The following is a 15,528-nucleotide window of genomic DNA, read 5'->3' on the forward strand; positions in this document are numbered from 1 at the left end:
TTCCATAGGAAAAAGGCTGTCCTTTGGAAACCAGTAAATTCTTAGCAGCAGAAATCAGGCATGAAGCTTCTAATGGAAGACTGAATAAAGTTTATGAGTTATGTAAGTGCTCTTGTTTTATATATTATCTGAGTAGCCTGTTTGGAAAAGTAGTTTGAGGTAATTTTAAGAATGATAAATGTTAATAATTAATATAAAATACTTGTTATTTACGATTATTTGAATTTGTATTTTAAGATGCCTCTGTTTATGATTAGAAGCAAGTATAATAGGTAAATTAGTCTTTTGTTTCATTTTAAAAACCCCATATCCCTTTGATAGAAGAAAGAGATGATACATTACCTACTCTTCTTAAAATATTCTTTAAAATGTTGCAGAAATGAACACTGTGAGGAGTTTTTATAGATATACCTTAATGGTCTATTTGAATCTCACTGTGCTATAAAATTAATGTAAGTTTTAACAATGTTCTTCAAAACTATACTTAAATGAAGTTATATCTAATTTGACTGGAAAATCTGAATTTATAGAACAGATTCCTTTTTTTATTTAGGAATAAAGTTTATTTAAACTTAGTCATGAATGAGGACTGATTACGATACAGGAAGAAAGACAGGATTAATATGACTTTACAGTGAAATATAAAGCAATAGCTCTATCAAGTATGTGTATATAACATTAAATATTTTGTTTTCCTTTATAGCATATTGGGTTTTAAAATAACAATTGTTGAATCAGTGCTGTTTAGAGAAGTACAAATCAATGCATACTGAATAATTTAGTTTAACTTGCAGTATCTCCCCCAAACATCTGGACAACGGATAGGAGTCATATCAGGAACAGTCTAATACTTGGATTTAGAAGGTGAGACTTATGAAATCTTATACTTTGGATATCTTTGGTCCCAAATTCCAACTTTGTTTTTCTGTTATTTAAGGCAATTTTTTAAAAAAGCTCTTTGTAGCTAATAATATCCCACTGTTCTGGCAGGATCTTTTAGGACTCTTTTTATAGCTGGGCTTCAGTGTTGCTGAAGTTTAATATCCTGTTCTATAAGTGGAAAAGTGAAGGTTTTCATTTGGACCTCCATACAGTAAATTGAAAACAGAGTTTATTTAGTCTTTCATTTTTTTAGATCAGGGGTCTTCAAACTTGACAGCTTTAAGACTTGTGGACTTCAACTCCCAGAATTCCTCCTCCAATCATGTTAGCTCAGGAATTCTGGGAGTTGAAGTTCACAAGTCTTAAACTTGCCAAGTTTGAAGACCCTTGTTTTAGATTTATATTCCAGCTTTCCTAGGAGATCATGACACCTTCCAAATATTCCCCTATAATGAGCATCTTTGTGTGGGAGGCTGAACTAAATTATCAAATCCCAAATTTCATAATGAGCTTCTATAGCTGAAACTGCTCTGATAATACATATTGACAAGTAAAACTATTTATATTAAATATTCACAAAATATTTATATACATATTATGCTTCAAATATACTATCACAATAATTCTAGTCACAATTATAGTAGGTTAATCAGTATTATGTCTGTATTCCAGAGCACACAGTATAAGCTTTACCTAATGCCATTTATGCCTAAACTCAGATTTGAACTTAAAAACTTTCTAATCATAGTTAATTGTATTAGAGATTGGAGTATTCAGATCTCATATAATACATACATATAATGATTTTTGTTCAGAACTTTAGTTTTACTGTCTTTTTCTTTTAAATACTAAAAATCTTATATTGATATTAACCCTCACTAAACAATGCATAGGATAGAAATGTTCATGTGGATAAATGCATTTTGTCAGTGGTTGTAATTTTTCTGTTGATCATATATGATACTTGGTGCTATCTACATTTTTTTATTTCTCTTTGGTTGTGCTGCCTTGGTTGCTTAAAGTTTTAGTGAACAAAAGTATTTTTTTCATGCTTATACCCTGCCACAATTTTATACAGTCTTGGTGGCTCACAACATAAAACTACAATGAAAAGAAATCAGACAAGAATGATGGTAATTCAGATTTGTGGCAGTGGAGACAAAAGAAAAATTATTGTTCAACAAAGAAAAATCAACAAGTGACAAAAATGGAGACTAAGTTTTGCTTATGGGAGAGATGTTACAGTTTTGTTATACAGTACTTTTTGCCCTGACTGAAAACTGTGTAGACATAATAGATAGGAAAAAAAAGGAAGGAAATCAGAATTACACTATAGGGACAGAAAACAAAAAAAATAATCAGCATTAAAGTGGAGAGAGCAAGCAAATAAGAAATGGGTGGCAATTGCATGCAAATTGTAGGGAGATGGAGAAAACTAAAATTATTGTATTTGAAAGAAAGATAAAGTGACAAGGAAAACAGTGACAAGTATAGGTGAGACAAAACAGATTGTATTACTTCAATGTGTGTATCACTAAACAAATAATTCCTCCTAGCTCCTGGCAAGGTGTTTCAAAAATCTGAATCACTTTGAAGTAAAAGTGATTAGGATTATATTGTCATTTATCCAGGGAGAAAGGCAACGTAATAAAAATTATTAGGATAGATGAAATCTGTGAAGTATTTTTATGGTATTAAATTGATATGGCAGGATAAGTTCCTTGCCAGTTCAGAGTAGAAATTACCTTGGGAAAATAATCCAGAGTTAGAAGACACATATATTTTATCTCTGGATCAGTGACTGGTTTATTTAAACTAGTTTACTAGAAATGCTGAAAGTGTATGCTGCTTGTGTCATGGAACACAGAAACCATACTATGAACAGTTTTCCATAAGATCCTCATATAGACAGTTCTTGAGTTACAACTATTTGTTTAATATGATCAGGAATTATGATGATCTCATTATAGGTGCGGTACAGCCTGTGAAGCCCTTCTGGCTGTTGCAAAACATTACCACTACCTCTTTGTTATGTGATTGCAATCTAAGTACTTGGCATTTATGATTGGTTGCCAAGTGATCCACAATCATGTAATTATCATTTGCATTCTTCTCTGCCAGCTTCCCCAGAAAGCTGTTGGTGGTAAGCCAGCATGGAAGTTTGCAGGCTGCTGCTGCCGCCGAAAGGACTTCCTCTTGGTTGAAAGAACGGCCAGCTGAGGGGAGCCAAATTTTAAAATCCTGAAGTTTTAGGTTCTGTTCCTGCTCCCTGCTGAGGGAGTTCTCTTCTGTGCACAGAGGGAAGCTGTACTCCTTCAGCAGTCCCAAAGGTGCTTTTTTAAGAGGCAACTGGACTTTCTTACTTTTCTTTGAAGACTTTTGCTTCTCATCCAAGAGGCTTCTTGAATGAGAAGTGAAACGACTTCAAAGAAAAACAACAAAGTTCAGTTACCTCTTGAAAAAGCACCTTTGGGACAACCATGACTTTGATGACTGAGAATCTCCATAGACATTTACTCCCTCAGCAGGATTCAGACAGGTTCCTGCATCTTACCAAAGGAGTTCCCTTCAGTGCACGGAAGGGAGCTACAATCCTTTCACATAGGCAGCTCTTTCAACTAGCTCTCAGAAATGAGAGGGAGCTAAAAAATAAAGCAGAAAATGGAGAGACAGCATGATATGCTAAGGCACCCAGAATGCTTCAAGTGGATGGGGGAAGGCCCTGGGAGGATTGGCACAGGCCATGCACTGGTGTCTCTTTGCTCTGAGGCTAAAAATCCTGCTTGGATTTCAGCAGGGAGGATTTTCAGCTCTGGAGTGGAGAGACATTGCACAGGTCACGTGCATTTCCCCAGGTCAAGAAGGTAAAAATCCTGCTTGGATTTTGGCAAGGTGTATTTTAAGCTCCTGAGTGGGGAAAATCCTGGGAGGGCTTTTCCCCACTCCCCTGAGACCAGAATGGGATAGCTCGCTACAGCCAACTGGCCATGGCCATCTTGCCACAGTCAATTAACCGCAACCAACTCGCCACAAGACAATTCAACAATTCAACAATTCAGTTTATTTAAAACATTTTACTTTTGTCATTCATATTTCATTTTTTCCCTTCTTTGGTATCCTTTCTTTAATGATTCTATTCCACCATTTCTTTGATATTAGTATAACCCTTGTCCTGAATTGAGTTGGCCATGGCGAGCTGGCAGTGGCAAGTTGGTGGCAGCGAGTTGTCCTAGATCCCCCTGAGGTACCCTGCGCTCCTTTCCTGTCTGCTTAATGACCCATGGGATCACTTACGAACCATAAACTACAATGCCGGGATTGCAGTCATTAAGACAAGCATTAATGTGGCAAATACCCGGACTAGTCCCGCAGTTTTCTTGGCAAGGTTTCAGATATGGTTCAGTCTCTGAACAAAAGTGATTTACACAAAGCTGGCTTTGTGCCCAAGACATTACAATTTCTAGGGTAAAGCAGATAAATCCATTGTAAACTTTTAGAAAGCATATCTGAGAAAGAAGAGTATAGATATATTTTACATTATATATTCTAATCCAGCAGTCATCAAATACAAGACTTCTGTTGGAAGACATAGAGGTTCTGTTCATGGATTAAAATAAGCTATATCCCTTTGTGGCATTGCTCAGTATCCTGCAGGCATTCCTGGATATAACTGTATGCATATTTATTTGTCTGACGGCCAGGACCATATTATCAGGGACTTAGATCACAGAGGAGACAACGTGTGCAATTAATTGTACATGAAATGCTTCAGAGATAGGTTTTATTTATTTTAATGATATTATGGGATGAGGCTTGCTCACATGGTGAAGGTTCCAGTTATATAACTTTGAATAGGATTACTATCTTAACTCATTTTAAAAAGCAATCATTGTTCTACAAGAAAATTCCATACTGTATAATAGTTGGTGATACAAAAATAAATAGTGGTGATTAGGCTAGTTGTTTAAAACTGTGAGGTTTGTGGTTTCAAGTCAATTTCATGATGGAATAATATATTAAATACAGACAGTGTAGGTGGTACAGGTAAAAGATTACACAGATGGCATGTATTTTGAAATGCAATGAGAGCATAGATTTGAACATTATCACAAAAACTCCAGTGGTAGTTATTGTCTGTAGATATAGTAAAATCATTTTGTGAAGATAGGCTTATGCTAAAATATATATGTCAATTATTTCTCAAGTTGCTTCACTTAAGCAAATCTGAACTCATGGTGTGACCTGTTCAGTTGTATTGAGCATTCAAAAGAAATAATAGGTAGTTGGTTTGTTTTTTGGATTTTCAATTTATTATCTTCTGCTGCCCTCTGCAGGTGTACTGATGTTGATCTTTGGAAAAAGGTAAGTAAAGACAGCTAAGCTGCAATGGGGAGATATTTTGGGTGCACAGTATTAGAACAATACAATAAATAGAAATATCTCCTATTTCAGATGTAAGTCTAATATTTTACTACACCTACGTGAAGCATGTTAAACTGTCATGATTTATCTAAAGTTAAATATTTTTAACTCCTTTTGATCTCTGTGGGGAAAATTAAGCATGTAATTAATACTTTCTCTTTGTATTTGTTCTTTCAAATGCTTGACTTTGCTTTATAATCTATTCCTCACGTTGTGAATGTGCATTCATATTGTGAAGGTGGCATTTATTATTGCATTTATTAAGTAGGCACTAATTTTATTGTTCATGGTAGGGGATAACGTTTTCTTTTAGGGGCAGCAGTTTTGTCTTTATAAGAGACATCCCAAGTACCAGTTGGAATTATTTGATGGTATAAAAACCCAGCAAGTTTTGGAAAATTTCTTTATCAAGGATTCTACAAAACCAAACTATATAAATATAAAAATGCCTATGCCATTAATATTTTTCCAAAGACCAAAACCATTGTTAAAGTTAAAGCAACTACGTAAGTGTGCTAACACCTTCTCTTTGAAAAAATTTAGCTGTAAACATAGCTGACCTTTTTTTTAATCAACATTCTGTAGCTTCATTTTTAATAATTAGGAAATAAAAATGTTAGAAATAAAAAAATTTGAAAAGCCTTTTCAATACAGGTAGTTCTTGGTTAATGTCAGCATTTGGGGCTGGAATTACCATCACTAAGCAACACAATCATAAAGAACAGGGGTGTCAAACTCAAGGCCCAGGGACCAGATTCGGCCCACAGGGTACTTAGATCTGGCCCCCGGGGCCTCTCTGGAAATAGCAGAGGACCAGCCTGCATTGCTTCTGCCAGCAAATATGGAGCTTGGGAGCCCGTTTTCTCTGGCAGAGCATTCAGGCCACCATAGATGCCCCCCAATACAAGTGGCATTATGGCCATGCCCACTCTGGCCACACAACCCTGCCCGCTGAGTTCAAACAAAACCCTGATGCGGCCCTCAATGAAATCAAGTTTGACACCCCTGATAAAGAACAATGCCATGTAATCTTACTGCTTAGTGATGGAAATTCTGGCACTCCCAGTTGCCATCATTAAGTGAAACATGCCTCTTCATTAAATGCAATATCACATGGATGCCATTTCTGACCTCTTGCCGGCTTCCCCATTGACTTTGATAGGAAGCTGGCAAATGACAATCATAACCGTTAGGACACTGCTAAGGCTGGAAGTTTGAGGACAAGTTGCAAATACCATTCACTATCATGGTAAATATCACTGTATGGGTGGTTATGGTGTGGATTTATTTTGTTTTGTATAAGACTTTGAAACAAAATAAAAAATGATAAATGAACATAAACCAGTTATTTTTAAAAAAAACATGGATTTAATGAGTTATGCCTTCCCCTTTCTATTTAAAATGCACATATTTTGCTTTTTCAAAACATTATCCTTGCTCAGAGGTGGTATTCAGCAGGTTCTGACCAGTTCTGGAGAACCGTTAGTGGAAATTTTTAATAGTTCGGAGAACTGGCAAATACCACCTCTAACTGGCCCCGCCCCCATCTATTCTCTGCCTCCCGAGTCCCAGCTGATTGGCTGGGTTTTCTTTTGTTGCCTTGCACAGGAGAATGGAGCTGGAAAGCAGGTTAGTGGGGTGAGGAGGAAATGGGATTTTGCAATAACCTTCACCCAGGAGTGGAGAGGGAATGGAGATTTTACAGTATCCTTCCCCTGCCATGCCCATCAAGCCACGCCCACAGAACTGGTAGTAAAAAATTTTGAATCCTACCACTGTCCTTGCTGTAGCTCCATCTTACCTGACATATTTGTTTTAATATTTTAGTAACAAGGATAATGAAATATTCATTATAAAATATATTTCTTTTACTGTAGATTCAAACAACATTTTGTGTTTTTAGTATTACCTAAACTCATTGAGGTTTTTACTTGAATAAAATTGTTCGATGTTATTAGACGGCATCCTTGATAAAGACATTTTTCAAACGTTGCTGCTTTGTCTGCAGTAAAATAATTCTAATTGATACTTCCAATGCTTCCTCCTTTTTATTTTTTCCAAAACACTGAAATATTGGTTAAAAAATATGCAAAGGAACTCAGGTCTCCGCCCATCAGTTTTGTCTGCCTTTAAAACCTGAAAGGATTTATCTACCATTAAAACCTGAAAGAATTTGAACCAAATTTGTTATGATGGGATAAATTGGCAAAAGAGATAGCATATCTGAAACTGGACTGGGGCTGTAGAGAAACAATTTCATGAAAAAAATAACCTTGGTGCATCCCAGTGGGAAAGGAAGTTGGGCAGCTATTTAAAATGTTGGCATCTGTTCTATTCTAAGCTCCCTCTCTTCTCCCTCTGTGATGCCTTGAACTTTCCAATTTACCCCATAAACACACACACAGATAAACATGAGGAGGAAATGATACATCACATGCACAAACAGTGCGGATTAAGGCTCACTAGTGCCCTAAGCACTGAGAAATCTTGGTGCCCCCCTCCTTTGTACATACTGTACAAACGAAGCCATATTTTCAAATTTGTGGTGTTCCCTTTGGGCCTGGTGCCCTAAGCATGTGTTTTGTCTGCTTAATGGTTAATACACCATTGCGCCTAAACTCACATTTCACTAAACAGAAGAAAATGCTTATGCTTTCTATGGCCAGTGTTGGTGAAGGGGCTAGAAGGAATTGTAGAAGCTATGCTTCCCCTGACTTTGTTTGGCTTATAGTGCCTACTTTTGTTCTTTTTATCTGTTGTAAAAAGTGTGACACCTTGTAACAAATAGACATTTGGCCAGTCATAATGCCCTCCCATTCTTTTTACATTGGTAGGTGCCCCTAAAAAAGTAAGGGACTGGGAGAAACGGTTACTTGGAAAAGGTTAAAAAGCTCCGTATACAAAAGGACTGGTACTATTATTATTTGTCTGTGTCTGTCAGTGTAATTGTTCTTGTTAATTATGTACAAAGAGATGAGTAGTGAGAAGAAAGCTTTCTCATTTATTAGATTTATGCAGAAAAGCTAAAATAATCCCAATATTTTAACCACTGAACAGTATATAAGTAGTCAAAAAAGGCAAATAAAATATCTCGAAATATCTTTTTTGATCAGAGTTGCCAAAAAATGTGCATTAAAATGGATTTTAATGGAGGTGGAAAATCTTGTTCCCTTGATACTAATTGTGGGGAAGGGTAATCAAGTTTAAGAAAAATCAAGTTAAACAGCTGACCAAATAGCCGTTACCTAGATCCTTTGGTTTCTATCAGCCATCAGATTTTAAGTAATAGTTCTTATGTTTCTCCCCCTCCAAATCTATTTAAAGTAAACTATGCTATTCCTAAATTAAATACTTGACTGAAATAGAGTCTGTTATGCACAGTGCAATTTTGTATTAAAATTAATTAATAAATAATGATAGCAAACTACATAGATCTCCAATTTTAAACTTCTAAACAATAGTGTCTGATTGCTTCAAGAATGGTAAAATGCATGAACTAAATCATGGAGATCATATTTTTGAACTTCAGTATATCTTTGTGCAATGTTTTTTTTTTAAATACTAAAAGCTTTTGTTTTTTAAAAAAAATAAATTGCTATGATGTGGCACAAAATAATGCTAGTAGAGAGCTTCTTTGTTATTTGTTGAATTCAATTTCAGTTATTATTTGCCCTTGCTTGCTTTTCTTGGCTGAAATGTACGATTATTCTGTCTTACCAGATAACAGAACTGTTGTATATGGAAGAAGAGAAGGGTGAACAAGAAACTGGTAGAGTTTCAATTTCTATGATTGTAACTTATCCACAAATCCGTTCTTCTGGGTAATGATAGGTTTGAGGGATTACAACCGTAAACATTGATTATTTCTTTTTGAAAGTGAAATTTGAAAATATGTTGGGTAAAAACTTTACCCAGATGATCACAGTATATTTTGTGGAATCCATGAGATTTTATTAGTGTTTTTCCTTTTTAATGAAAAATGTACTTGAGATGCTTATATAGAAAGTAAAATGAACAGATTACAGGATAATGTAATCAAGCATTTACAGATGGAAGTAAGATTCTTTTTTAGAAGGGTATTAATACAAGTATTTTAAAAAGCTATTAATTTAATAGTTTTTTGTAATGTTTTAATAACAAAAGTTACATTGTGACAAAAATATATTTAATAATAAGAAAATACAGTATACATCACTATGTAGTTCTTTATTGGAACCTCATTTATTCTTCCTGATGCTTCAGTGTTAAAATTAATACTGTTTACCTATACAGCATCTTTTGTTAAACTTAAATTTCATTGGCTAATAAGCAGCTCCCCACAGGATTATTGGAGCTGGTGATTAAATATCATTTAATATTCTTTATTATGTTTACATTCATTCACTAGCTTCAGAAAAATCCTGGAAATAATAAGAAATACATGAGGATGTGCCTATGAAGCTTTAAAAAGCTCTATTCCTTTTTGAATAAATGACAAAATATTTATGGCAACTATTTTGGGGTGGTGGGCAGGAAAGTGGGGGAGAGGCCTTGGGCAGTGCTGCTTTTGTCACACAGCCATGGAAAAATAGATTGAAGAAAGATTTTGTTCTGAAAAGCTGTCATTTGGTTTGAAAATAATTAATATTCCTTTCACTCACCAGTTAGATATGTGCTCCCAAACCACATAATCTCTATGCCTCAGTGATCATTGTTGCCATTTCAGAGCCTCTCATCAGGGTGACATCTCACACCAAAATGATTTCTTATAAATTAATCTTGATAACATGACAGTGTCAGTAATTTTAGTGGAATGCTTTCTCTTGTCTTCCCACCCCCACCCTGCAGAAAATATTGGCCGTTTTCTTTATTCCTTGATTGACAACATGACTGACTCAGAGATACAGGACAAGGAGGAGCAGTTGAGACAATACTTCCATCAGCTGCATAAGATGGTACTATTTCATTTTTTGCTACATAATGCCCATCCTTCCTGACATGTATCTATTAGATTTGAAATTGCAGCTTTTAAGTACAGCCACACCACTTCACAATGGCATGCAAGTGTTGGAGATTTAAATTATGTCTGAAATTTGTGTAACAATTTTTTCCCAGTTTGGTTGTGCTTTTAAAACTCACATGATTTTCTCCACCTCTTCCTACAGAATGTAACGATTCTTCCTACCTATTACAAAGGTATTCGCAAACTGCTGAGTGAAAACAACGTTCCTAATTTAATTAAGGTCTGTAATGGCAAATATTATTTTATATATAATTATATAAAACATACATATATACAAACATATTCATTCCAAGTGTGTAGTTAACTTAAAAATCAATATGCTTGATGTATAAAAATAGTTTTATTTAATCCTTTTCTGAAATGAAGCATATTTTAGGCAGAATGCTAAAGTTTTAAGAGACAAATAAGACAGGGCAACTCTTAAACATGGATAGCAATCTTACAGCAAAACAAACCACACATTATTTGAGTTTTTTTTAATGTATCATAAACATAGTGATGCTTATATTCAAATATATATCAAACCATTAATTATATCTTATGGTGTGATTTTATTGGCTTCTGATGAGCAACTATTGTGTATGTACACAACTATTAAGTATTTAAGCAGCATTAAATTATTTTGATACATAACAAGAATACATGGTTTCCAAGTTTTATTGCACACAAAAAATCCATTTTTTAAAAAAATGAGTTTTGATCCTAGCAATAGTAAAAATATGCATTAGTTGAGGACTTTCTACTTGGTGTTTCTGACTTTTCCATCAATTGATTTGATGTTGCTATGTTGCTGTGACTTAGTTTCCTCTTAAGGATAGAGCTATTTACAGTTAAGAATTTCAGGTCATGTTGATATCATGCTGATGCAGAAGATAATGGAATGTACAAATTAGTCTGTCCTCACTTGCATTGGAATCGCACAGAGAACAAAGAAGAATGGGGGACCTGCTCCCAATGGGAGAAGCCTATTTAAGACCAATATAAATCCTAGAGCAGTACATGACTGATACAACTCAGTGTCATTGCTCACAACTGAGATAACAGAAATACATTTTTCAAAAGTGTAACATTGGGGTTTCCTTTGTACCTTACACATAACCCCTGAAAATATAAAAGTATTCCAGTATATTCAATAATACACATTGTTGCTGGGATATGTTTCATTGTAAAGCATCATTTGAATATCTTTCTATTCTTTTACCTTAGTCCTTGATTAGTTCACATGATGTGGAGGAGAAGCTTCAACAACTTAAAGCTGAAAACAAACCCATTGGAGATATTCTAAAGAACTATATATTGACTCTGTGTTCAGAAAAGGTAATTTTCAGCAATTTGTTTATTGTATGATAAGTAAATTAAATACTTTGAACTATGTATAGTACCATCAGTTTAAGTGACACTTTACAGAGTAACCTAACTAAAATCCAAATCCTAGCCACAGGAGACTTCATATAGGTGGGGAGAGGGGGAGAGACTTAGGGAGAGATTATAAAAGTCATTAGAACTCAAAATGAACGAATACAATTATGTGTTTGTTTCTTGTCAAACTGCAAATGCATGTAGGTGATTAAGGAAAACTAGTGTTTTCTGGATTTCAGTTTTGTTCCTTGCAAATCTAAAGTATTTAAAAAAATTAGTGAAAAAAACCCCTCAATACTGATTTTTACTTACCTTGTGAATGACATGTTTTGAGATTGTGGAAGTCTGTTAATGGTAATCTGCAAAATGAATGATAGTAACAGCTGTGAAAGGTTTATCATACATGCCAAGTGTCCTTTCAAGCCACGGCTCTGGTCTCTTACAACTAGATTGTCAAGCAACTGATACATGGGTAATAATTTGCAAGTCAAATATTAAAAGGTGGTTAATGTGGGGACTGAAATTCCATTTTTTTTCCTTGAAGAAAAGCTTTCTGAGATACAGTGGCTCTTGTCTTCATTAGCAGGCATCCAACTGTAATTCATATTTTTGTATAGAACTTCATTTTGCTCCGAGTTCTTATACATGGGCCCTGAGCTTTGTTTTACACGGCACTGTTGCAGTGTCTGATTTCATAGTGAATTAAACTATATTTTAATTTTAAAAATATATTAATATATCAGAATTTTAAATTTATATCATGTTATGCCAGAAAATTGGATTATGAATAGCTTTGTCTTCTTTTTAATTAACCAATTTAATATGTTCTCTGCTCATTGATATATTTAAGTGATTGCGATATATTAGCTGTAGATATAAAATGTGAAAATGCTTTGTCATGAAGTTCAATGTGATATAATTATGATATGCATACTTCAGAAATCAGTGAAAACAAATATTGCAACATAGAATAAAAGTTTATAATGGACATATTTAAACTATTTACTAATTTATAAAAGATTCATTTGCACATAAATGTAAAACATATGAATTCCTAAGAAGCAGTGCAAAGTGTAAGCATATGTAAATAAATGTAATCCCCTCGTAGAATATAAATGTCATGTTGATTTTCTTTTTCTACATATCTTTTGTTTAATGTTCCTTCTAGAATATGCAGAGAGCTCTTGAAGTAAAAGCCAAATATGAATTCGACATGAATGTTGTGGGCTATGGAGCCTTAATACGCCTTTGCTGTCAAAATGATAATGTAGAGGAAGCAATGAACCTGAAAGAAGAATTGTAAGTACACTGGCACTGAAAGATGTCACAGAGATTTATGCTGATATACAGACCTTATTGAATTAAGTAGGTTGAATATTATCACCCCCCATACATTTTTAATTAGCTTATCCCGCACAAAATATTTTCTGCTGAAATTCAAAATTGATTGTGTAAGCTGTCATGATTACACAATCGCTTTTGTGCCAGCACTTTTGTTAGTGTTTTACGCTCCTATTACTCTGTATTGTATTTTAATCTATTTCTGATGAAGTCTTAGAATCTATCTTGGTATCTAGTTTTAGATTCTGATACATCTACAGTATATATTACTGCAATTCTTGTAAGTGGTATTATTTTAGTAATTATCTTCAGTTATTACACTTTTTGTTTTTCAAAAGGCAAAAACTTGATTGTGAAAATTAGCTCCCAGCTAAAACTTGTAATAACTGAATTGTAAAGAAGCTAAGTGCTTTTCAGCACTTCATTTTCTCTTTAATTTTTTTGAAAATTGTACTCTTGAGATACTGTTTTAAATTAAAACAACTATAATAAACTAAAATAGTTTAAGATTTTCCCCTGGTTATTTTAGCATTAAAAGATTGTGATTCAGCATATGCAACTTTATTAACAACTCAAAGCTGTTATACATCTGAACTTGCTAAAGTAATTTATTTATTTTAAGGTATTTGTTTCTATTCTTGAACCAAAAAAATGCTTTTTGGTGGATTACATATATTCAGTAAAAAAATTCCATATCCACAAACATATTAACTAAAAGTAATTGACCTCAAAAGTACAAGGATTAGGGAAGGGTGAAGAAAAAAAAAGTTGACCTTCAATGGCTAAATAGTAGTCCTTCTGTTATATGCAGTTATAACTATTCATAAAAGGGGTAAGAAAGACTGGTGGAATTGTTTGTTGTCTTCCTCTATTGCTGTCTAGTAAACTTTCTCTTGCTGGCTGACTGCTGAAGAGGAGCCACATGGAATATTTTTGTATCAAATGTTTGTCACTATTTTTATATCAGTATCTCAAGAGAATGCAAAGCCTCATACACATATAAATATTTCTTGTAATGTTTCTTACACTGTGACACATTCATCAAATATATTTGAAACATATCTCTTTAATCATCATGGTAAACAGTGCGTTCTGCAGTTTAGATGATCTATAAAGTGCATTTGCTCAGTCCGTTACCTTTTGCAGAATCTGTGAACAAACGACTTACAGAGTCAGACATTTCATATATACTAATCTATAGAAACCACAGTCACAAACAGTATCAGCCCTTGTATGACATTTCCTGATTTGGCAGTGGTTGTGACTGATTGGAAATTGGGTTTACTGTAAAATCTATATGCCTGAGAAACAATCCTTTGTTAGTAGGATATTATAATAGAGGTAAGTAAAATTCATTAGAGGAAATCCTTGGCTTACGTCCAATTCCTTCAGTGACTATTCAGACTTAACAGTAGTGGTGAAACAAATTGATATTCAACCGATCTTGAAGTTCCAGCTGTTGCTCATAATGTGATCGCTATCTCGGTGGGTGCTTGAGTTGAAATTATGACATTGCAGGAAGCCATGGTCATGTGATCACAATTTGTAAGCTTCCCCTTCCAGTTTCCCCACAAACCAAGAGAATGGAAAGCCAGCAGGGAAGGTTGCAACTCACTTCAGTAAGTCTTTCCCAGCTTTCCAATGCTCATTCACTCTTTAACGCTCTGCATTCCAGTCTTCCTCTGCTCTCATGGTGCTGAAGCACCCCACTTCCTCAGCCTCCCCCAACTAGCATGTAGCCTGCACCAGGCTCCCAATGTTACCCATAATGACTTTTTACCTGGGACTCACACACCTTCCTGCTTAATGACCCATATCTCTTGGGACTACAACACCTAGCACAGCTGGGATGGTCATCACTAAGCAACGCAACCACATGACACCATGTTTTACAACCACATCACTCAGCAGTGACAATCCCAATGACATGTCATTAAATTCAGCATAAGCTTAGTTGTACTTGGGTTCTAATGCAATTATAAATATAATGGACATTTGATGTCAAAGGGATCTTAGTTCATGTTAGTCTTGATATATCGCCCATTAGCAGTGTTGCTTGATAATATACCTCAGGTTTGCCTTCTCTTTTTGTACATATTTTTACATAAGTTTTGCAATATTCAATATTTTATTTCTTTAAAACAGATTAAAAACAAAGGCACTGCCCTTTAGTCCTTTCAATAATTTGTTTCTTTTTACATTCACCTCTCAAGCTCTCCATTAATGCAGCTGGATTTAATTTGATGTTTTCAAACAAATGTGCTTCTGTCAAAATCTTAATGTTTCAGCAATAATATCATTTTATCAAGTTACTGCGACTAGTTTCATTCCATGTACTATTTCTAGGTGAACATGCATCAGCTTGTGCATTGAAATTATTGTATACAAATATGACATAAAAATTTAATTATTTCTTTATATATATATATTAGTTGCCGTAAAGATTCGTCTGATGTTCTTGAATTAAACACTTACATAGAATTGATTAAGACTTTGGTGAAACGTGAAAGACTGGATGGTAA

At 34.5% G+C, this 15,528-nt stretch overlaps 1 protein-coding gene across 2 annotated transcripts in view; it reads left to right on the top strand.

The window, feature by feature from the left end:
- LRPPRC (leucine rich pentatricopeptide repeat containing) overlaps window positions 1-15,528 on the top strand; it is a 92,617-nt gene that overhangs the window by 23,744 nt on the left and 53,345 nt on the right. For both annotated transcript variants that reach the window (XM_026683437.2, XM_026683455.2), the window contains exons 13-21: window positions 9-102; window positions 795-864; window positions 5,217-5,244; window positions 9,025-9,073; window positions 10,132-10,238; window positions 10,449-10,526; window positions 11,513-11,623; window positions 12,834-12,964; window positions 15,439-15,524. In XM_026683437.2, coding sequence (XP_026539222.1) covers window positions 9-102; window positions 795-864; window positions 5,217-5,244; window positions 9,025-9,073; window positions 10,132-10,238; window positions 10,449-10,526; window positions 11,513-11,623; window positions 12,834-12,964; window positions 15,439-15,524 — 754 coding nt within the window. The remainder of the gene's footprint in view (window positions 1-8; window positions 103-794; window positions 865-5,216; window positions 5,245-9,024; window positions 9,074-10,131; window positions 10,239-10,448; window positions 10,527-11,512; window positions 11,624-12,833; window positions 12,965-15,438; window positions 15,525-15,528) is intronic.

Source organism: Notechis scutatus, chromosome 1, assembly GCF_049901735.1.
Source record: "Notechis scutatus isolate UNSWTSFEM ecotype Mainland chromosome 1, rNotScu1.2, whole genome shotgun sequence".
NCBI classification, from domain to species: Eukaryota; Metazoa; Chordata; class Lepidosauria; order Squamata; family Elapidae; genus Notechis; species Notechis scutatus.